This window comes from Hemitrygon akajei, chromosome 4 (assembly GCF_048418815.1).
Source record: "Hemitrygon akajei chromosome 4, sHemAka1.3, whole genome shotgun sequence".
Taxonomy (NCBI): Eukaryota; Metazoa; Chordata; class Chondrichthyes; order Myliobatiformes; family Dasyatidae; genus Hemitrygon; species Hemitrygon akajei.
The window spans coordinates 173,726,280-173,749,267 of NC_133127.1; the positions used below are offsets into that span (position 1 = coordinate 173,726,280).

Below are 22,988 nucleotides of genomic sequence, written 5' to 3' on the forward strand. Positions count from 1 at the left end.
TCATAATCTTTTTTCCCTTTCCTAATTAAGCCCTTTGTCCTCCTCTGCTGGTCTCTGAATTTCTCCCAGGCCTCAGGTGTGCCGCTTTTTTTTGCTAATTTATATGTTTCTTCTTTGGACTTGATACTATCCCTAATTTCCCTTGTCAGCCACGGGTGCACTACCTTCCCTGGTTTATTCTTTTGCCAAACTGGGATGAACAATTGTTGTAGTTCATCCATGCGATCTTTAAATACTTGCCATTGCATATCCACCGTCAACCCTTTAAGTATCATTTGCCTGTCTATCTTAGCTAATTCACGTCTCATACCTTCAAAGTTACCCTTCTTTAAGTTCAGAACCTTTGTTTCTGAATTAACTATGTCACTCTCCATCTTAATGAAGAATTCCACCATATTATGGTCACTCTTACCCAAGGGGCCTCGCAAGACAAGATTGCTAACTAACCCTTCCTCATTGCTCAATACCCAATCTAGAATGGCCTGCTCTCTAGTTGGTTCCTCAACATGTTGGTTCAGAAAACCATCCCACATACATTCCAAGAAATCCTCTTCCTCAGCACCCTTACCAATTTGGTTCACCCAATCTATATGTAGATTGAAGTCACCCATTATAACTACTGTTCCTTTATTGCACGCATTTCTAATTTCCTGTTTAATGCCCATCCCCAACCTCACTACTACTGTTAGGTGGCCTGTACACAACTCCCATCAGCGTTTTCTGCCCCTTAGTGTTATGCAGCTCTACCCATATCGATTCCACATCCTCCAGGCTAATGTCCTTCCTTTCTATTGCGTTAATGTACTCTCTAACCAGCAATGCTACCCCACCTCCTTTTCTTTCCTGTCTATCCCTCCTGAATATTGAATATCCCTGGATGTTGAGCTCCCATCCTTGGTCACCCTGGAGCCATGTCTCTGTGATCCCAACTATATCATATTCATTGATAACTATCTGCACATTCAATTCATCCACCTTGTTACGAATGCTCCTCGCATTGACACATAAAGCCTTCAGGCTTGTTTTTACAACACTCTTAGCCCTTATATAATTATGTTGAAAAGTGGCTCTTTTTGCTTTTTGCCCTGAATTTGCCTGCCTGCCACTTTTACTTTTCACCTTACTACTTTTTGCTTCTACCCTCATTTTACACCCTCTGTCTCTCTGCACTTGTTCCCATCCCCCTGCCACATTAGTTTAAAGCCTCCTGAACAGCAGTAGCAAACGCTCCCCCTAGGACATTGGTTCCAGTCCAGCCCAGGTGCAGACCGTCCTGTTTATACTGGTCCCACCTCCCCCAGAACTGGTTCCAATGCCCCAGAAATTTGAATCCCTCCCCCTTGCACCATTTTTCAAGCCACATATTCAACTGAAATATCCTCCTATTTCTACTCTGACTAGCACGTGGCACTAGTAGTAATCCAGAGATTATTACCTTTGTGGTCCTACTTTTTAGTTTATCTCCTAACTCCCTAAATTCACCTTCTAGGACCTCATCCCGTTTTTTACCTATATCGTTGGTACCTATGTGCACCACGACCACTGGCTGTTCACCCTCCCACTCCAGAATGTCCTGCAGCCGCTCAGAGACATCCTTGACCCTTGCACCAGGGAGGCAACATACCATCCTGGAGTCTCGTTTGTGGCCGCAGAAACGCCTATCTATTCCCCTTACAATCGAATCCCCTATCACTATAGCTCTCCCACTCCTTTTCCTTCCCTCCTGTGCCGCAGAGCCACCCATGGTGCAATAAACTTGGCTGCTGCTGCCTTCCCCTGATGAGACATCTCCCCCAACAGTATCCAAAACAGTATATCTGTTTAGGAGGGAGATGACCTCAGGGGACTCCTGCATTACTTGCCTACTGCTACGCTGTCTAGTGGCCACCCCTTCCCTTTCTGCCGGTGTGGCCAACTCACTGAACGTGCTATTCACGACTTTCTCAGCATCGCTGATGCTCCAGTATGAATCCAATCACAGCTCCAGACGCTCAATACGGTCTACACTTCCTGCACACATAGTCGTCAGGAACACTGGAAGTATCCCTGATTTCCCACATGCTGTAGGATGAACAAACCACGGGGCCGATCTCAGCTACCATGACCTACCCAATACTTGCCTCAACTTTTGAAACTTTCTCCTTTGAAAGGAACTTACCCGGCCTTACCTCACTTGGAGTGAAGCCCGTCCTCAGCCTCTTCTCGTCGAAGCCTCGATTGCCCAATCAGCTGCTTTCTGCTGAGTCTGAGCTATTCAAGTCTTGATTGTCTAATCAACGGCTTTCTGCTGAGCTATTCAAATCTTGATTGACTTGATTGCACAGTCCAACTGCCAAAACTGCCAGAATCTCTCGAGTCAAAGCCTCAAATCTCCACTCCTTCACTGGCCCACTCACTCACTGGCTGCTTTTTCCTGGTGAAGGGACTTGGCCCAGAACATGAACTGTTTATTTCCCTCCATAGATGCTGCCTGATCCACTGAGTTCCTCCAGCATTTTGTGTGTGGTGCTTATGATTTGCAGAATCTCTTGTGTCACGGTTGGGTAATAGAGGGGATGTGGAAGGAGGGAGGGAGGGACCTGATGTCCAGCCAAAGCTCTATTCCGCACCTGAAGAAAATTGGAACAGGAATTTGTCTTTAGAAAGCAGCACTCAATGCACACAGAACCAATTCTGCACAGAACTGTTTATTTCTGGAGGGAGTAGAATAAGGGGACAATACCCCCATTTTCCTTTAGTGTTGACAGTCAAGATTATTTTAGTGCCCCAGAGTCTACGGGGACTTCATTAATACCATGACAGCAACAATGCACATCATGTGAAAACAGACGCTTCAACCCACTGAATAATAAATAAGCATTTATAAAAATCCCTTTTACTCGGCAATCCAGTTTTATTCTCTCCATTTTCCTAGCAACTCCTGAATGCCCAGATTCACCATTCACTTAACACCAGGCACGTTTTAGAGCAGGTAGTTAACCCACCAGCTTAAACCTCTTTGGGATGTGGGAAGGAACCGGAGCGCCCAGAGGAATCCCATGCAGTCTCAGAGAGAATGTGCAGATCTCCCATGGAAACGACCAGAGTATGGGATTGAACCTGGGACTGGTCGCGGGTGGGGGGGGGGGGGGGGCGCTGTGAGGTGGCATCTCTACCAGCTGGACCAGTGTACTGCCCAATGGAAGGGATACACGCGCAGTGTACAGTCTCAAAACTCAACGCATGCTTAGCTGATGAGAAAGCCACCTAGTTTTGTCAAGGGCTAGATGGTGGCATGCTCGTGTAGCAGTTAGTTTAACACTATTACAGCGCCAGCAACTGGGGTTTAATTACTGCTGCTGTCTGTAAGGAGGTTCACGTTCTTCCTGTGGCCTTCGGGTGCTCCAGTTCCCTCCCACAGTCCAAAGACAGACAGATTAGTAGGTTATTGACACAAGAGAAACTGCAGATGCTGGAAATCTGGTGCAATACACACAATGTGCTGGAGGAGCTCTGCAGGTCAGGCAGCATCCAATGGATGGAAATAAACAGTCAATACTCTGGGCTGAGACGGTTCATCAGAACTAGTCAGGATCCTGTATCAGGTTGGTAGGTTAGTTGGTCACGTGGGTATAATTGGGCAGTGCAGGTGTGGGTAAGAGCCTGTTAGCATGCTCTCTATAGAAATAAATAAAAAGAAATCACAGTACAGAATTCAGCAAGGTCTGAGGAATGTCTCAAACCTGTCTTCTTGACAGACTGGACCATAGACCCTTAACATGGAAGGAGCTGGGGAAAGGTAGTCACACTAGCTGGGAAATTGAAAGTTCAGAGCCGTAGGAAGTTTTCCTGTTAGTTCAGTTGTTCTCATTAATCCTGCCTGTTATGCGACTGTCACCAGTAGCAGAAGCAATTTGAGGTGGTGTGTGAAGAGTATCTCACAAGAGGTGTACTAAACTAACACTGAAGCAGGGAGGCACAGTGTGAAAACACCACACACACTGCTGTGCTGTGACTAGGCTAAGAAGGTACAATATCAAACAATTCAAGCCCTTGTAATAGAGGAAGTGAAGGGTCAAGTTAGGGGAAACATCGGCTGTGTAACAGGAAACTATTGAAAGAAGTACTTTTCCTGGCTTCCCAACCACGAGTTATTGCAAGTTCACTGAGCAGAGCTGCTAGCTCAGCCCGAATGTCTTGGCAGTCATCCTGCTCCTACTGACAGGATTGTTTGCAACACATACGGCCATGAGACACAGGAGCAGATTGGGGCAATCGACCCACCGAGTCTGCTCCGTCATTTGATCATGGCTGATCCATTTCCCCCTCAACCCATTCTCCCTGCCTTCACCCTGTAACCTTTCACGCCCTGACTAATCAAGAACCTATCAACCTCCCCCTTAAGTACACCCAATGACCTTGGCCTCCACAGCCAGCTGCGACAACAAATTCATTACCCTCTGGATAAAGAAATTCATCCTCATCTTCATTATAAATGGATGTTCCTCTATTCTGAAGCCCTGCCCACTGGTCCTAGACTTCCCCCACCATAGGAAACATCCTCTCCACATCCACTCTGTTTAGGTCTTTAAACATTTGATAGGTTTCAATGAAATCCCCCCCCCCCCCATACAGCAAATAAAGGTGCAGAGCCATCAATTGCTCCTCATACAGTAAGCCTTTCATTCCCAGTATCATTCTAGTAAACCTTCTCTAATGTCAGCACATCCTTTCTTAAATAGAGGGTCCAAAACTGCTCACAGTACTCCAAGCGAGGCCTCCCCAGTGCCTTACAAAGCTTCAGCATTACATCCTTGTTTTTACATTGTGATCCTCTCAAAATGAATGCTATCATTGCATTTGCCTTCCTCACCACCAACTCAACCTACAAATTAACCTTTAAGGAATCCTGCATGAGGGCTCCCAAGTCCCTTTCCACCTCAGATTTTTTGAATTTTCTCCCCATTTAGAAAATAGTCTATGCTTTTATTCCTTCTCCCAAAGCGCATGACCGTACACTTCCCGATACCTGTATTCCATCTGCCACTTCTTTGTTCATCGTCCTAATCTGTCTAAATCCTTCTGCAGCCTCCCTGTTTCCTCAACACTGCCTGCCCCTCCACCTGTCTTCATACCCTAACCTCATTTCCTCATCCACAACAAAGCCAGTCTAAGGATAGAGACGTGTGTACTCTGTTGGGGGAGTGAAGGGTCACTGAGGGAAAAATTATTTTATAACTTTCAGACTCTGAAGTTTTCCTCATGCCAAGTTGTTGACAGCATTCCAAGTTCTTGGTGCCTCTGAAGACATCTTTAGGTGCAGCAAATGGCCACTGTGAACCAGAGTGCTCATTATACCGATCAGCACAGCATAGCAGAATCGTGACTCAGATCAGAATCAGTATCCACTGTATGTCGTGAAATTTATTCCTTTGTGGTAGCAGTAAAGTGCAATTCATGAATATATACGACAAATTATAATAAATATATATGCTTTTTTTAAAATAAGTGGTGCACAAAGAGGACAAAAGTGTTGAGTAACACAAAATAAAATGCTGGAGGAACTCAGCAGGTCAGGCAGCATCTATGGAAAGGAATAAACAGACACCATTTTGGGCTGAAGACTGGAAAGGCACAATAAGAAGGTTGGGGAGGGGAAGGATGTGCACACTGGAAGGGTGTGCTCATGGATTCATTGTCTGTTCAGAAACCTGATGGTGGAGGGGAAGAATCCGGAGAGACCTTTGTGATCTGAAATGTTTCAATCAAGTCCCCCTCGGACTCTTCTAAACTCTAGCAGCAAGCTGACCTGACCAACCTTTCCTCAGAAAGTAACCCATGCATTCTAGATTTATTAGGCGTTGATCTGATAAACCTTCCCAGAACTGTTTCCAGTGCATTAGCATCAGTCCTTAAGTAAGACCGATAGCCTACTCAGTACCTCAGATGTGATTCTCACCAATGCCTACTTCCCTAATTTTGTATCCAGTTCTCCTCCCAACGTACATAAACGTTTGGTTAGTTCTCTTGGCTAGCGTGCAGGTACAGCAAATAACTAAGAAAGCCAACAAGCAGTTTTGTACATTGTGAACCATACAGTCAGAAACCGAGATGCCTCTGCAACCTTTTATCATTTAGATAATATGCATTTTGAAATTTTACTGCCAGAAAAGATAGTACAGGTAGCATTGATTTTCTACACCACAGTTACTGCCCCTCATTAAAAGGGTCTGTCCTTTTTGATCCTTCTCCCACTTGCCAAATGATATCGACACCCAAAATCTGTCTCCAGCAACATGCTCGTCACTTTCTTCTGAATGACGACTGGCACTCACATAACAACCATCGATACCATTGAAGAGAACACAGAGCTTAACTCGAAGGACCAGACATTTTGCCTCTGCGTTCACAGGCAGAGTGCTGATTCTTTGAGGAGAAAAAATCTCGAGTAAACCCTCACAAATATCAGGATTACTGCGAGAACGTGGCAAGTGCTCATGTGGCTGATTGATCATGCGGTGACGCGATTGGGCCTCCTGCGTGTGGGAGGCCCTCTCTCCTCGCGTGGGCTTTGGAGTGTGCATGCTTTCGTCTTGGCAGGCCCGGTGTGGTGAACTACATATACCAGAGTGGTTTGCTCCCAACAGACCCCCGCTGACTGCTCCTGTGGCTCCTCCCACAGACCCCTGTATAAAGGCGAATGAGCCTGAGGCCGGCCCTCATTCTCCAGGATGTTGGGTTGTTCATTCTTCCAGTCAATAAAAGCCGATATCTCACTTCTACGTCTCAGAGTGAGTTATTGATGGTGCATCACCCGGTTTCCCACTCCCGCACTGTATGTTGCCAAGCGAGTATTGTGGCTAATGTGGCTTAGTAAAAACTTCTAATCCTATTACTCTGTTGTTCTGCTGAAGTAGAGAAGTGAAATAAATGGAACACAGAAAACATCTTACTGGAGAGGGAGTTAGTACCCAATATCTTACCCACAGAACACCACCCTTGTATTCACAGCTTCTACGGGGGTCTTATCTACACAAGGTAGCCCTCAATCACATCTGTGACCCCAGAAAGCCTGCACTATTCTCAAAGTTGTCTTCATGATCAAATACTTGGTGCTATTATCCTTACAGGTTGGTACACTCCATGCGTAATACTCTGGTTCTCACTGCCATAATGTGGGTTAAAAATCCTCTTGTACTGTGGTGACAAACCTCCAGTGTATGACTGATACTGGTTCAGTAGAGTTGGCAGGACCATTTAGAACATTAGAAACACTGGAAAGTTTTTGACAAGAAAAAGCCATTGGGCCTCCAAAAAGCTTGCCAATTTCCTATTCACACACTGTGTTGAAACAACTATTGAGTTTAGATTTGAAAGTCTCTAAGGTACTACACTCAACTACACAACTAGGTAGTTTGTTCCATGAGTCCACATCTCACTGTGTAAAGAAATGCTTCCTGATGTTGGTGTGAAATCTCCCCTTGACAACTCTCTATCTATGGCCCCATGTCCGTGTTGATGGATTTAATTTGAAGTAGCAGTTGGCATCCACCTTACTTACACCCTTGCTCTCCCAGATTCCAGGCATTTGCAGAGAGTGTTCACATCTTTACAAAAGCCCCCCCTGGCAATTTCTTACACAAGGAGGGTGCATCTTGCATATATTGATATTAAACAGCTTCTGTTAGTTTTTAGTAAGCATTGGCCACGATGTCCCCAGTATTTATTCCTGTCAACACTCCCCAGTAATAGGAAGAGTGTTGCTTGAAGAGTGGTGTGACCCTTTAAGAACTGCTTCCTGAGGTCAGAGCTGTGAGGTCATGAGGTTGTGACAGGAGAGCAACAACTTGAGTTTCAGTTCTCACAGAAGCCAATCGGATTGTTTTCAAACAGATACCAATAAATCTTGCAATCTTTCAGCTTTCCAAACCATTTCAGGAGCCTGATGGTTGAAGAGTAATAACTATCCCTGAACCTTGTGGTGTGGGACTTGAGGCTTCAGTAGTACTAAGATGGTAATTAGGAGAAATAGTAAGTGATCAGCCCTTGAAGCCACCTTTGCCATTCTTAAAAATCATGGACTATCTTCGCCCTGAACATTATTTTCCTTCATTTGCTCCATTTCCCTTGTTCAGTATTCAGAAATCAGTCAATCTTTGGTTTCAACGGACTGATGACTGTCTGCTGAAGGTGGGTATTCCAAAGATGCATTACCCTATGGATAAAGAAATGTTTTTTTTTTCTAATTTCTGTCTTAGATGACCAAACCCTCATTCTAAGTCTGTGTCTCCTGGTTCTAACAGGAGAAGCATCTTCTCTGCATCTGGCCCTTCAAGCCATGTAAGAATTTTACAGGCCTCAACCACTCAGCTCTGCTTGTGTGGCAAACCCTCCCTCCCTCCCTCCCTGCATCTAATCGATTTGCTGATGTCCATGATTCCACAGGGTGCTTTGTCCCCTTGAGGTATGTCCTATAACAGCATTGTAGCGCTGCACGAGACTGGGAAGTTGGTCAGTTTGAAAACATCCCAGTCACAGTCAGATCAACAATAAATAGTGGATTTAATCCACAGAATGTGTTCAGCTAAACATTTTCAGCAGGAGTTGAAATCATAGTGAGATAAGTCTGAACAGACTGAATGGGACATAAGTTTATCCTCTACTGCGTTTATGAAGGATGCAATATCATAGTGGCCGTCTGTTGTGTTAGATAATGAAATTCTGTTTCATGGACTTGCAGGGAAGCAATTTAGAATACACAGCCTTGACAATATTGGAGTTTAATATAGCTGGGCATACAGCAATGTTTGCACCACAATACCTTTTAAATAATTCTTTATTAGCTTATTAGCATGGAGCCATATACTGCTTGTTTTAAAAACTCGATTTGATGTTTCCTGCTAGATAGTATGTGGAGTTAATTTTTGTAAAAGTGCCGTTTTTATCGAGAGTGCGCTGGCAGCCAAGGCCTGACCGTAATCCCGAGCCCTGGCTGTTCGTACATGGCAAATCCAGCAGGTCAGCTGAGGATTCTGGTGGTCCAGAGGATGACGGGCTCTCTCTCTCTCTCTCACACTGCACCGCTCCATCAGTACGCCCCCCTGTGGCAGTTGCTATTATTTGTACAATCTCTCAGTTGTGTTGGTGCAGGGAAGCTAACTAATTATTGTGCAGTGGTGTAAAATGGACAGGTAGCAATTTAACTGCCATTCTAATATTTCTCTTAAATTTTATTGAGATTATTAGCGCTAGAGTAGGCCCTTCTGGTCCTTCGAGCCACGCTGCCCAGCAACTCCTGATTTAACCCTAGCCTAACCATGGGACAATTTACAATGACCAGTTAAACTACCGACTGGTAGGTCGTTGGACTGTGGGAGGAAACTGGAGCACCCGGAGGAAACCCATGCGGTCACGGGGAGAACGTACAAACCCCCTTACAAGCAGGCAGCAGGAATTGAACACAGGTCGACAGTATCGGTAAAGCATTTTGCTAACCACTAAGCTACTGCGCCGCCCCATTCCCTTTGTGGAAGTCTGCGAGGGACTGGATGAAGAGAGACTGATTTTTAGATTCTACCGTCCTGGTAGTCCACATGGTACATTAGCATCCTGACGTCATTTGCTGCCCTCCGCTGCCTGTGAGTGTCTATCCGTTGACTGCAGAATTTCTACAATTAGAGAGTCTGCAAACTCATGGAGCACCTCACCATGAACAATCTTGGGGTTCTCCACAGGCAGAATGTTCCTAGTTCAGTACGTACGAGGTCAAAGCAAAAACAAAGAACCTGCATATCTTCTCTTTGCAGCAGAGAAGGTTAGAGAGGGATACAACCCAAGGTGCACAAAACTATGAAGAGTTTTGAGGAACTACAGAGGAGGAAGTCTTTCCAAGGGTAGGACAGTCAGTCAGCTGAGGCCACAGAGTAAAGGTAACTGTGGAATGAAACAGAGGTGAGATAGGTAAGGGTTTTTCAGGCAGCAAGTCATTATAGGATTTGGAATGAATTGCCTTAGAGAACAGTGATAGGTAATAAATGAAATGTTATAGAGCTGCAGAATGGTTGTAATTATTAACCCACAGCTCTAATCCTCATATTTACAGTGATTACCACAACTCCTCGATGCACTCTACATTAATACTTCTGTTGACTTTGCAGTTCTCTAAAGATGTATTGGCCAACTCATACTCCGCATATATTGACTAATTTTCCTCAATGCCAAAGAAGCTGTGCGATTTGGCCAAGGATGCAAAGCCAGCATTCATTAAGTTTCTGGAGGTAAGTGGTAACATATTGGGCCTGGCAGTGGGATGGTCTTGCTTTGTGATATACCTGGAAGGAGGTTGGACGAGTTTGGTGATGGGGCTGGAAGGGAATTGGTCAAGCATGGAATGGATGTGAAAGGGGATTGGTTAAGCTTGGTGTCGGAGCTCAAGTGTGATTGGTCTACTCAGCAGCAGGCCTCCAATGGAGGGTGGGCCTGGTACAATAATAGACTGGTTAACCTGTTGGCATCGATTTGGACTGACTCTCTTGTACATATGTCATGGCATTCATACGAATTAAAATCACTCATGAACATTGTCTCTAATGTAGAGGGGAGCCAGTCCAATTCTGTCTTGCTCCTGTGGGATGGAAGCTTGGTTGTTGTGATTTTAGAAACAAACATTTACTTTTCCTTTCTTACCTTGCAGCAAAGCATGAGGGAGAACAAAGAAAAGCAAGCACTGTCTGATTTGATGATCAAGCCCGTTCAGAGGATACCCCGCTATGAACTTCTGATAAAGGTAGGATGTGAGAGTGAGGTCAAAACCAATCTTTTAAGGGGCATTTATGGGGGCAGCCAACTAATTCATAAACGTTCTGAAGTCTAAAATCTCCTGAGTTAATTCAGAAACCAGTGTAGATTGTGCATTGTGATATATTTCACATTCCTGGGTTTTAAAATGGAAACAATCTTGATCATCTGAAGTTAAATTGATACATTTGGGGCATCATTGAAGAAGAAGGCCCTTAACTCCGAGTGGAGTCATCGGGAGTCGGGACGGCGTTTTTTTTAGCAGGCTTTCTTGTTTTTATGAGGCCGAGTTGCTAGCTCGACGCTCAACCCAGCACGGATGGAAAGCGTGCAAGCGTGCTGGCTGGATTCGAACTCAGGAGCCTTCGCTCCAAAGTCCAGCGCTGATGCCACTACACCACCAGCCAGCATTTGGAGCATCAATACTTCTCTACAAATACTTAAGCAGTGCTGGACCCTTCTGGTAATTTGTACTGACGAAAGGACTTAACATGTTTCAGGATGTCACTTGACTGTTAAGTCATCTGAGGGACTGTCTAAGAGCTTCCAAACAGTTCATAGGTGGGACCACCTCACCAAGAAGGTTTGATGTTGTCACAGGAAGTCTTAGTGCAGCCTAAGAGCCAGAAGCCTCATTCCTGCTAGAACGGCTGACTTTAAGGTGAGATGTAGTGTCTGATAGAGATTATTTTCACTCCAAGCTCAGTTCTGCTGTTAATGTGATGGAAACATTTAGAGAGCAGTGAAGGTTTTATCTCAACTGCACTGACATTTTCCACACTATTTATTTGACTATCCCCCCCCCCCCCCCCCCCCCAATTGTGTTACAAGTTGTAATATCTCAAATGAAGTATTTCACCTGCTTGGAAAAATGTTTTTCAAGATTTACACTGATTAGAACATGGTGACATTACACACTCATGGGTAACAGAGAAACTCCATGAGAGATTTCTGCTTGCCTACCAGGGATTCTCCAGAGTTAACTTCTATCCATCTGTAAAGGTGGGGATGATGAAAGAAAAACATCTTGGTCCCTAACTGTGATAAATCCACACAGTGTGACATGCCAAGTCATGATCAAAGAGGTATTACATGGAAACAAGCCCTTCGGCCTATTGAGTCAATTCCAACCATCAGGCACCCATTTTTTACGCTAATCCCAACCTAGCCCACTTGCTTCTCCCCACATTTCATTAAATTCCCACACAACTCAACCCCTCCCATCCTTAACCTCTCCCAGATTCTTTCACTCAAGGTACATTGCACCATGCCCTACAAACCTGTGCATTTTTTGGGATGTCGAAAGAAATCAGAAGAAACACATCGTGCGCGTGCAAACTACACGTACACACGCACAGAGCAGCAGAATCAAATCTGAGCCACTGTGCCATGAGGAAAATGTCTGCCTTCTGGTGTCAAGGTCTTGAATGCTGAAATTCCTATTCAAAAGTCTTTAGGCCTCACCACTTCTCTCCGATCTTTAAAATCTATCTCTTTTGGCCCATGTTTTGATTCCTTTGTTCTGCTTTACAGTTGTGCACTGAAGACTGTGTGGTAAACTATGTGTATACCTGTCTGGACACGCCCCTCTGCTGACTGCTCCTGTGGCTCCTCCCACAGACCCCTGTATAAAGGCGATTGGAGGCACTGCTCCTCCCTCAGTCTCCAGGATGTAGTGGTCTTGTTTCCCGCTAATAAAAGCCTATCGTTCGCCTCCCATCTCCGAGAGTTATTGGTGGTGCATCAATTTTATTAGCAGCAATTTTAAAACATGGAGAGCATTTTACGACCCAACAGATTGGATATTGACCCTCAATCTCCGGAAGCCAGCATCGCTTTTGAACTCTGGCTTGCATGCTTCCAATCGTACCTGGAAGAGATTCATGTGACCGACCCTGCCACGATGCGTAGGGTTCTCCTCTCCAGAGTCAGTCCGCAGGTCTACTCCCTGATCAGGGACCTGCCGACCTACCAAGGGGCACTGGATGCCCTCAAAAGACAATATCTGCGGCTGGTGAACACCGTCTACGCAAGACATCGCTTAGCGACACAGCAGCAGCGGGCCGGAGAGTCGAGCGCTGAGTTTGTCTGGGCCCTACAGACACTGGTGCGGGCCTGCGACTGCAGGGGACTGACGGCAGAGCAGCATGCAGAGCTCCTAGTGAGAGACACCTTTGTTACGGGGATCAGGTCAGTGTACGTGCGTCAGCGGCTGCTGGAACACGCCGATCTTACCTTACTTTCGGCAATCAAGCTGGCCGACACGCTGGAGGCCACTCTGCACAACGCTGATGTTGTCCAGGCGTGCGATCTCCCGCCGGCCCCGTGGACGCTGCAGACCCCGCAACCCGCCGGCAAATCGACCTCGGCTGCTGCCAGTCGCGAGTCCGTGAAGTCCCCGCAACCCGCCGGCGAATCGACCTCGGCTGCTGCCAGTTGCAACTCCGTGCAGTGTTACTTCTGCGGACTTGAAAAGCACCCCCGAAAACGCTGCCCGGCCCGAGATGCTACCTGCTCCAGCTGCGGGAAGAAGGGCCACTTCGCCAAGGTCTGTAAGTCTAAACCACGAGCGGGGTCGAGCAGCGCCGCGTGCGAGGCATGAGGGTCGCCATCTTGCCTGCCCGCCTCGTGCGAGGCATGGGGGCGGCCGTCTTTGTCGGCGCCACCTCGCCCCGCCCCTGACCCATGGGTGCTTACCAGGCACCTAGACGGTGATGCAACTCTGGCCTCCGTGACCCTCGACCAAAGCGCTCCACACCAGCTCACATAGTCAATGATGGACATCCTGGTGAAGGGGCACAGGACTAGCTGCCTGTTTGACACGGGCAGCACTGAGAGTTTTATTCAGCCGGACACGGTGCAACGCTGCGGACTCGTGACACAGCTGGTAAGCCAGAAGGTCACCATGGCTTCTGGATCATATTCCACAGACATCTGGGGAGGTTGTGTAGCAACGCAGGGCACAGAATATCGGGACTTTGCATTACTGGTCATGCCTCAACTGTGTGCCCCTGTGCTATTGGGGCTGGACTTCCAGAGCCACCTGAAAAGTGTGACAATGGAGTATGACGGGCCCCTCCCACCAATCACTGTCAGAAATCCTCAGTTTTGTGGGACTTCGTCATATACCCCGCTACCGACCACACACACACACCGACCCGCACATCCCACCCAGCACCATGCCAACGGCTGCGCTACTGACACTCACTTGCAGCCTCTCCACCCTCAAGATCCCTCCCCCACCACTGTTCGCCAACCTGACCCCCGACTGTAAACCTGTGGCAACTAAAAGCAGGAGGTACAGCGCAGGGGACAGGGCCTTCATTCAGTCAGAGGTGCAGCGGTTGCTCAGGGAGGGGATCATTGAGCCAAGCACAAGTCCTTGGAGGGCCCAGGTGGTCATTGTTCGGACCGGGCAGAAAAATAGGATGGTCGTGGACTATAGCCAGACCATCAATAGGTTCACGTAACTTGACGCGTACCCCCTACCCCGCATCGCGGATATGGTCAATCAGATAGCTCAGTATAAGGTGTACTCGACCATAGATCTGAAATCCGCTTACTACCAGCTCCCCATCCGCCCAGAGGACCGCCCCTACACCGCCTTCGAGGCGGGCGGCAGGCTCTATCAATTCCTGCGCGTCCCCTTCGGTGTCACGAATGGTGTCTCTGTCTTCCAGAGGGAAATGGACCGGATGGTGGACCAGTGCCAACTGAAAGCCACGTTCCCATATCTGGATAACATCACCATCTGCGGTCACGACTGGCAGGATCATGACACCAACCTCCAACGATTTTTCCAAGCGGCCAAAGCTCTTAACCTCACCTATAACAGGGACAAGTGTGTGTTCGGAACCACCCGACTTGCTATCCTTGGGTATGTCGTGGAGAACGGGGTCATTGGCCCTGACCCCGACCGTATGTGCCCCCTGTTGGTACTCCCTCTTCCCACCACCCTCAGAGCCCTCAAACGGTACCTAGGCTTCTTTTCCTATTACGCCCAACGGGTCCCTCACTACGCAGACAAGGCCTGCCCCCTGGTCAAGTCCACCGCATTTCCCCCCTCAGCCGAGGCCCGCGCGGCCTTCAGCCGCATTAAAGGACACATTGCCAAAGCAACAATGCATGTGGTGGACGAGACCATTCCCTTCCAAGTAGAGAGTGACACCTCCGACTTCGCGCTGGCTGCTACCTTCAATCAGGCAGGAAGGCCGGTAGCATTCTTCTCTTGTACCCTTCAAGGCCCTGGAATTCGGCACTCCACGGTGGAGAAAGAAGCCCAGGTCATAGTGGAAGCTATTAGGCACTGGAGGCACTATCTTGCCGGCAAAAGGTTCACCTTGCTGACCGACCAGCGCTCAGTTGCGTTCATGTTCAGCAACCAACAGCGGGGCAAAATCAAAAATGATAAAATTTTGAGGTGGAGAATAGAACTCTCCACCTACAACTATGATATCCTGTACCGGCCTGGAAGGCTCAATGAGCCCCCTGATGCCCTATCCCGGGGAGCGTGTGCCAGCGCGCAGCTCGACCGGCTATACGCCCTCCATGCAGATCTTTGCCACCCGGGGGTCACCCAACTTTACCATTTCGTGAAAGCCCGGAACCTGCCTTACTCCCTTGAGGACATCAGGATGATGACCAGGGACTGCCAAGTCTGCGCTGAGTGTAAACCGCACTTCTACCGTCCTGAACAGGCACAACTTATCAAGGCCACCCGCCCCTTTGAGTGACTTGAGTGTTGACTTTAAGGGCCCCCTTCCCTCCACTGACCGCAATGTCTACTTTCTCAACATTATCGATGAGTACTCACGGTTCCCCTTTGCCATCCCCTGCCCCGACACCACTGCCACGTCCGTCATAAAAGCCCTGCGCCAGCTCTTCACTCTGTTCGGATATCCCTGCTATATCCATAGTGATAGAGGGTCCTCGTTTATGAGTGACGAGCTGCGCCAGTACCTGCTGGCTAGGGGTATCGCTACTAGTAGGACCACGAGCTATAATCCCCGGGGGAATGGACAGGTGGAGAGAGAGAATGCCACCGTGTGGAAGGCCACACTCTTAGCCCTTAGGTCAAAGGGATTGCCAGTCTCTCGCTGGCAGGAGGTCCTCCCCGAGGCACTCCACTCCATCCGCTCCCTGTTATGCACGTCCACTGATGCCACCCCTTATGAGCACCTCTTTTCTTGTCCCAGGAAGTCTGCCACTGGGACCACCCTACCGGCTTGACTGACATCCCCAGGGCCAGTGCTGCTCCGGGAACATGCGAGGAGCAATAAATACACCCCAATGGTCGACAGGGTTCACCTACTTCATGCGAACCCCCAGTATGCCTACGTGGTCTTACCTGATGGGCGGGAGGACACAGTCTCCGTCCGCGACCTGGCGCCCGCAGGAGCAGCAGACCACTACCCCAAACACTGCACGGTAACTATGAACCCCGTAGCCACTGATGTATATACCCACAAGACACCGCGCACACCAAGCCCTACACAGACTCCTCACGACACTCCCATACCGGGCGCCACGCACACGCATGAGGGATTACTGACGCCTAACGGGCTGGCACCTCAAGTCAGGCCGGAGCCAGCACAACCACCGTCACCGGTGCAATCACCACCAGTGCTACGTAGATCGCAGCGACAGACTCGACCGCCTGATAAACTTAACCTGTAAATATACTTGTAAGAAACTTCACCCCATGGGGACTCTCTTTTAAAACAAAGGGGGGGTGAATGTGGTAAACTATGTATACCTGTCTGGACACACCCCTCTGCTGACTGCTCCTGTGGCTCCTCCCACAGACCCCTGGATAAAGGCGATTGGAGGCACTGCTCCTCCCTCAGTCTCCAGGATGTAGTGGTCTCGTTTGCTGCTAATAAAAGCCTATCGTTCGCCTCCCGTCTCCCAAGAATTATTGATGGTACATAAGACTGACAATAAGCAATTTTGAATCTTGAAATCCTAATACCTCAAGTAACTCAGTGTGAGATTTGTTTGATAAAGAGCATTGTCCTCACAATCCACCTCATGATTATTATTTAGCTACATTGCATTTTGTCTGTGGTTTTTACACTTTATTTAGCTTTTTTTTTTACCTTGTTTCTGCCTCAATGCACTGTGTAATTCATTAGAGGCTTTTAAGAGAGGTTTAGATAGGCACATGGACATGAGGGAGATGGAGGGATAAGGACATTGTGTAGGTAGGAGGGATTAGTGTTTGCGTTTTAGCTGGTTTGGCACGACACTGTGGCCGAAGGGCTGTTGCTGTGCTGTACTCTTCTATGTTCTATATCATTAGATCTGTGTGAACGGTTTGCAAGACAAACGTTTCACTGTACCTTTGTACATATGACTATATAAACCAAAGGCAATTCAGTTCCAATTTAGGCACTTCACGATGTTAAATGCAGATAGCAGTCTTGCTCATTTGCTGTTAAATTAAATGCTATAGCTATAAAAGAAAATTTTGAACATTTTGCTGCAATATTCAGAGACAGCTTGCTGGAGTTTATATGCTGAAGCCACCCCACAGAAGCATTGGAGTGGTGGTATTGTGGAGTCCATATCATTGTATCTGTGGGTGCTTGCAATATGTTCCTAAAATCATAGTTATAACATAGTTATTTATTCAGACTTGTTCACCTGTACAGATCTTAGTGCAGACTATTCCATTTTATATGGACAAAAAGTCTGCCTTAAATGTTCTGTTGAACGTAGCAACCCTGATCACTTACATAAGTGGTGAATAATCTGATTATACCAGGGGTGTGATGGACTGGCAATCCCTAAATACATACCATCAAACTGCAGGGAAGTGACAAGAGGACCCCATTCTGCTCCCTTGTAGTCTGAACTGGTCTTGTGCCTTTCGCCCATGGCCTTCTGTCCTCTCCTATCATACTCCCCCTTCTCCAGCTCTTTATCTCATTCACCAATCGACTTCCCAACTCTTTACTTACAACACGCTGGAGGAACTCAGCAGGTCGGGCAGCATCCGTGGAAACGAGCAGTCAAGGTTTCAGGCTGAGACCCTTCGTCAGGACTGAAGAGGGAGGGGGCAGGGGCCCTATAAAGAAGGTGGGGGAGAGTGGGAAGGAGAAGGCTGGTAGGTGCCAGGTGAAAAACCAGAGGACAGATCAAGGGGTGGGGAGGGGATAGGCCGGAGAGAAGAAGAAGGAATGTAAGGGGAAAGCACTGCATAGTAGAAGGCAGAATCATGAGAGAGGTGATAGGCAGCTGGAGGAGGAGGCAGAGTGAAAGTGGGATGGTGGAAGGGAGAGGGAGGGAATTACCAGAAGTTGAAGAATTCGATGTTCATACCAAGGGGCTGGAGACTACCCAGACGGTATATGAGGTGTTGCTCCTCCAACCTGAGTTTGGCCTCATCATGGCAGTAGAAGAGGCCATGTAGGGACATATCCGAATGGAAATGTGAAGCAGAGTTGAAGTGGGTGGCAACCGGGAGATCCTGTCTGTTGTGGTGGATGGAGCGGAGGTGCTTGACGAAGCGGTCCCCCAATCTGCGTCGGGTCTCGCCGATGTAGAGGAGGAACTCTTTACTTCACCCCTCCCCCTCTCTTGGTTTCACCTATCACCTACTATCTTGTATTTCTTCCGTGTGTGTGTGTGTGTGTGTGTGTTGCTTGGTCTTCCAGCACCTGCAGATTTGCTCCTCTTTGTGCCTTTTGCACCTGCTTTGGGGTTATTGCGATATTTCCAAGGAACAGTTGGATTACCTGGTAGGTGAGCCAGACATGGATCCTAAGTGGTGGCATTTTTCGGTGAATGTACAGAGTAACTGGTATGTCCGGTGCTCCATTGTAAATGCCGTTGTGAGTGCTCTGCAGCCCTGAAGGTATAGCCACAGAGCAAAGAAACATTTGGTTACCAGGCTCCAAAATTCTGTTGGTACAGGAATATAGTCTATGGATTAAAGGCTTTGAACATTGAATTGCAGAGTCAGCGTGGATTTATAAAAGGGAAATAATGTTTGATTGACATACTGAAGCTCTTTGAGGAAACGACTAGCAGAATAGACACAGAGAATCAGTGGATATATTTAGCTTTTTAGATGACTTCCAATAAAATTTCAAACTAGAGATTGGTGAACAACGTTTGAGCATTTGGAACTGGGGTTGTGGTAATATATTGGCATGGATTGAGAAGGGGTAAAGAGACATAAAAAGAAAAGAGTGGGAACAAGCCAGCATGCTATGACCACTGACGCACTGTAGAGATCAGTGCTCGGGTTTCCCAGCTGTTTTCAATACACTGCAATCATTCTTCCCCAAGGTTTCCAAACATGGTTGCATTGTGAGTGGATCGGAGTTTGTAAAGAGGGTTCAGGGGATATGGATGAGCTAAATGAGTGGGAGGGAACACGGCAGATTGAAAATAATGTGGAAAAAAATGTGAAAGTGAAAAAAAAAGTTAAATGCTATTAGAACATGTTGCTACCCAAGGGACCTGGGCATTCTTGTAAACAGCAACAGAAAATTTAACGCACAGGGTTAGCAAGTAATTCGGAAGGTAAACTTATGTGGGTTTTGTTATGGGAGGATTTGAGTGTGGGTAGAAGAAGACAGATTAGTATATTGTCACATACATTAGTGTGCAATGAAATTTCTTGTTCACATGAAGCTCACAAAGTAAACAGAATCCATGGTAATAATAACTATAAATGACAAATCCTAAACAGCTCAATGGGACAAAGATTGCACTTAAAAAAAAACACACTTAAATGACATCATGGGAATAACTGTGGGGTCAAGTTCAAGTTGAACTTGGGAAGAGAAGTGACAGATGTGTTTGGTTCAAGAGTTTGATAGCAATAGACAACAAGCTGTTCTTATCTTCTGCAATTATATAAGATCTTGGTGAGACCTCATCTGAAGTATTGTGTGTGAACGGTCTCAAGAATAGATTCAATCAGTCAAAACAGTTTAGAGGAATTTAATGAAGATGCAGTAGACTGGTTCTTGAGATGGAAGGTTGCCAAGTGAAGAGAGATTGAGTAAACTCTGCCTGTATTCTTTAAAAGAACAAGATCCCCTTAAATTCTTACAGTGCTTGACAGACTCTTTGCCGAAGATGTTTCTGCTGGTGAGGGGTCCCATACTAAGGGATCACAGTCTCAGTGTAAGGGGAAGGTCAATTGGACACAGATGTATCTAATTGTACAAGGCATTAGTAAGGCCGAATTTGGAGTATTGGGTACAGTTCTGGTCACCGAATTATAGGAAAGATATCAACAAAATAGAGAGAGTACAGAGAAGATTTACTAGAATGTTACCTGGGTTTCAGCACCTAAGTTACAGAGAAAGGTTGAACAAGTTAGGTCTTTATTCTTTGGAGCGTAGAAGGTTGAGGGGGACTTGATAGAGGTATTTAAAATTATGAGGGGGTTAGATAGAGTTGATGTGGATAGGCTTTTACCGTTGAATAGGGGAGACTCAAACAAGAGGACACGATTTGAGACTTAGGGGGCAAAAGTTTAAGGGTAACACGAGGGGAAATTTCTTTACTCAGAGAGTGGTAGCTGTGTGGAATGAGCTTCCAGTAGAAGTGGTAGAGGCAGGTTCGGTATTGTCCTTTAAAGTAAAATTGGATAGGTATATGGACAGGAAAGGAATGGAGGGTTATGGGCTGAGTGTGGGCCAGTGGGACTAGGTGAGTGTAAACGTCGGCACGGACTAGAAGGGCCGAGATGGCCTGTTTCCGTGCTGTAATTGTTATATGGTTATATGTCTATATTTCTAGAGCCTTTTTCTGTGCTTTAGAGCTTTATGACTGTGAGACACAGGTTAGCAAACCTTTGGAACTCTGTAACCCAGGGGGGGCTTTAGAGTTTTAGTCACTTTGTTTAAAACCAAGTATTAGATAAGGCAGGGAAATGGAGTTGAGCTGAAGGATATGTGATAAAGATGATGACTTGTGGAGCAGATTCAAAGGACTAGATGACCTGTTCCTGCCCCTAGTTACTCAACTAACTACAACATCTACAACCCTACCACCCAGTTCAACCCAAGCTTCAAGACAATAAATAGCAGAACATTTGTGCACAATTCATACTGGCCTGGTGACCTTGTTCAGACCTCAAATCCTGACCACTACTGGGTAAAGGAGTTTCCCTTTGCTGGACACCAGACTGTCTGAATGCCCTGGTGCCTGCTGTTCTTGTTTCCTCAGAACTCTTTCGGTGATCTCCCTTGGTGATTTATCAGGAAGCTGGTTTGTAAGATATGGTTACCGCTCTTCCCCACTTTGGGATTTAGATATGGAAAAGCCCATTCCTGCCACTTTCAAAATATACAGGGACCTCGCAGGCTCAGGAACAAATATGTGTCCAGAGATCCCCATTGCTTCTTTTAACTCAGAAGGTGAGCCTTAATATTCCACTATGGTTTAGTCAGACTTAATAAAAGTCTTTCTTGTTTGTAATCCTGGTTTAATTTGCACTGTTTTAAAGCATGACACTTAAATATAATGGTCCGGAAATTAATAACAACTAGTGCAACCTCTTGGTGCACTGTGTGACAGAATTTTACTTAAAAACAGCCAGGAAAGTAATGAGTGTTTCACAAAGGGTGCCAAATTGGTTCCAGGTCCTTCATGTGCATGCTGTGTGTACTTGTGATCACACTTGGCAGGCATATTGGTCCTCGTTTGAATGTCACACGCTGCAGCCTCTATTACGCAGGTGCAGCCTCTGTGTGGTGTTGGTTCATGCAGAGGTAATCCTTGTATGGAGTACAGGAGGAATCGATTAGAGAACTCACCTGGTACACTGTTTTAATATGTGCATTCTCCTGCATATGTTGAAAGGCCTAGGTAGAGTGGACGCGGAGAGAATGTTTCCTTTGGTGGGGGAGTCCAGGACCAGAGCGGCAGCCTCAGAGTACAGTGATGCCCCTTAGGTCAGAGATGAGGAGGAATTTCTAAAGCTAGTGGGTGGTGAATCTGTGGAAATCATTGTCACAGATGAGGCCAAGTCATAGAGTACATTTAAAGCGGGGGTTGACAGGTGCTTGATTAGTAAGGGCATCAAAAGTTACAGGGAAGGCAGGAGAATGGGGTTGGGAGGGGTAATAAATCAGCCGTGATGGAAGAGCAGAGCAGACTCAATGGGCCAAATCGCCACATTCTGCTCCTGTGTCTTATGGTCTGATCCCCTTATGGTTTTCTCCCAGGACTTTGGACTACTATATTTTCCCCTCACATGGGGTCTCACTCAAGCTGTTCCCATTTCCCTACTGTGGCCTCGCCCACCTCCTCACTGCACTCTACATCTTCCCAACTGAAGATCCAATACTCCATTCCACTAACTCCATACTCCTGCTCTCTCCCCGCAACCTATCACCCAATATCCTGCAGCGTGATAATGGGGCCAGCAGAGGAGAGGAAATATTTTTGAACACACAGCCTGTTCTACATTGCAGAATATTGCCGAGGAGTCCCTGAACACAAGGCGTGTCATGGTCCCATGCACATTGTTTCCTTAACATGACACTTGGAACATAAAGCAATTTCTGGTCAATTTTCTTCTGCTTACTTAAAAAAGATTAAAGACTAACTTTATTTCTCACATGTACATTGAAGCATTGAAATACATTATCTGCATCAAATCAAGTCAGATCCCAGAGGGCATCCAGGCAGTCACGGGGAGGACGTACAAACTCCTTACAGGCAGCAGCAGAATTGAAAGCTGGTTGGTGATCACTAGTTCTATAAACTGGTGGTGGAGCTAACCACTATACCTCTGTGCGCCACCCTCCCCCTACCAACATGGAGAGTAACAGTTCTCTGAGAATCATGCAGTTAAGCCCTCCTAATATTGCAAGCTGACGCTGGAAACATCTTTAAGGAAAATGCCGAAGGTGATGCAGAAATAAGTATTGCACACTTACAGGTAAAGATAAGATGTGACAAGCAGATCTTTGACTCTCCAAATTAAAATTGCCAACAGGGGGATTTTCAGTTGAATCTTTATCTGGCCAGTAACGTGTTGATAAGATGCTCAAGGGACTGCTATATTAGAATTACAGCAGGGACACCGCTACAGCCCCATCACCATCTTGTGATTCAAATAGCCAGTTATAAAAACAGGCTTTAATCTTACAGTAGCTTTTTGGCTAATCATGGGCCTTGGAGAAAGAAACGACCTCTGACCTCTAGCATTTGTCTCCAAGGGACCTCAATTCCACTGTATC

The 22,988-nt window shown here is 46.7% G+C and overlaps 1 protein-coding gene across 1 annotated transcript in view; it reads left to right on the top strand.

Moving 5' to 3' along the window:
• LOC140726959 (rho guanine nucleotide exchange factor 17-like) overlaps positions 1–22,988 on the top strand; it is a 474,355-nt gene that overhangs the window by 323,208 nt on the left and 128,159 nt on the right. The window contains 2 exon segments of the mRNA XM_073044006.1: positions 10,137–10,256; positions 10,673–10,765. Coding sequence (XP_072900107.1) covers positions 10,137–10,256; positions 10,673–10,765 — 213 coding nt within the window.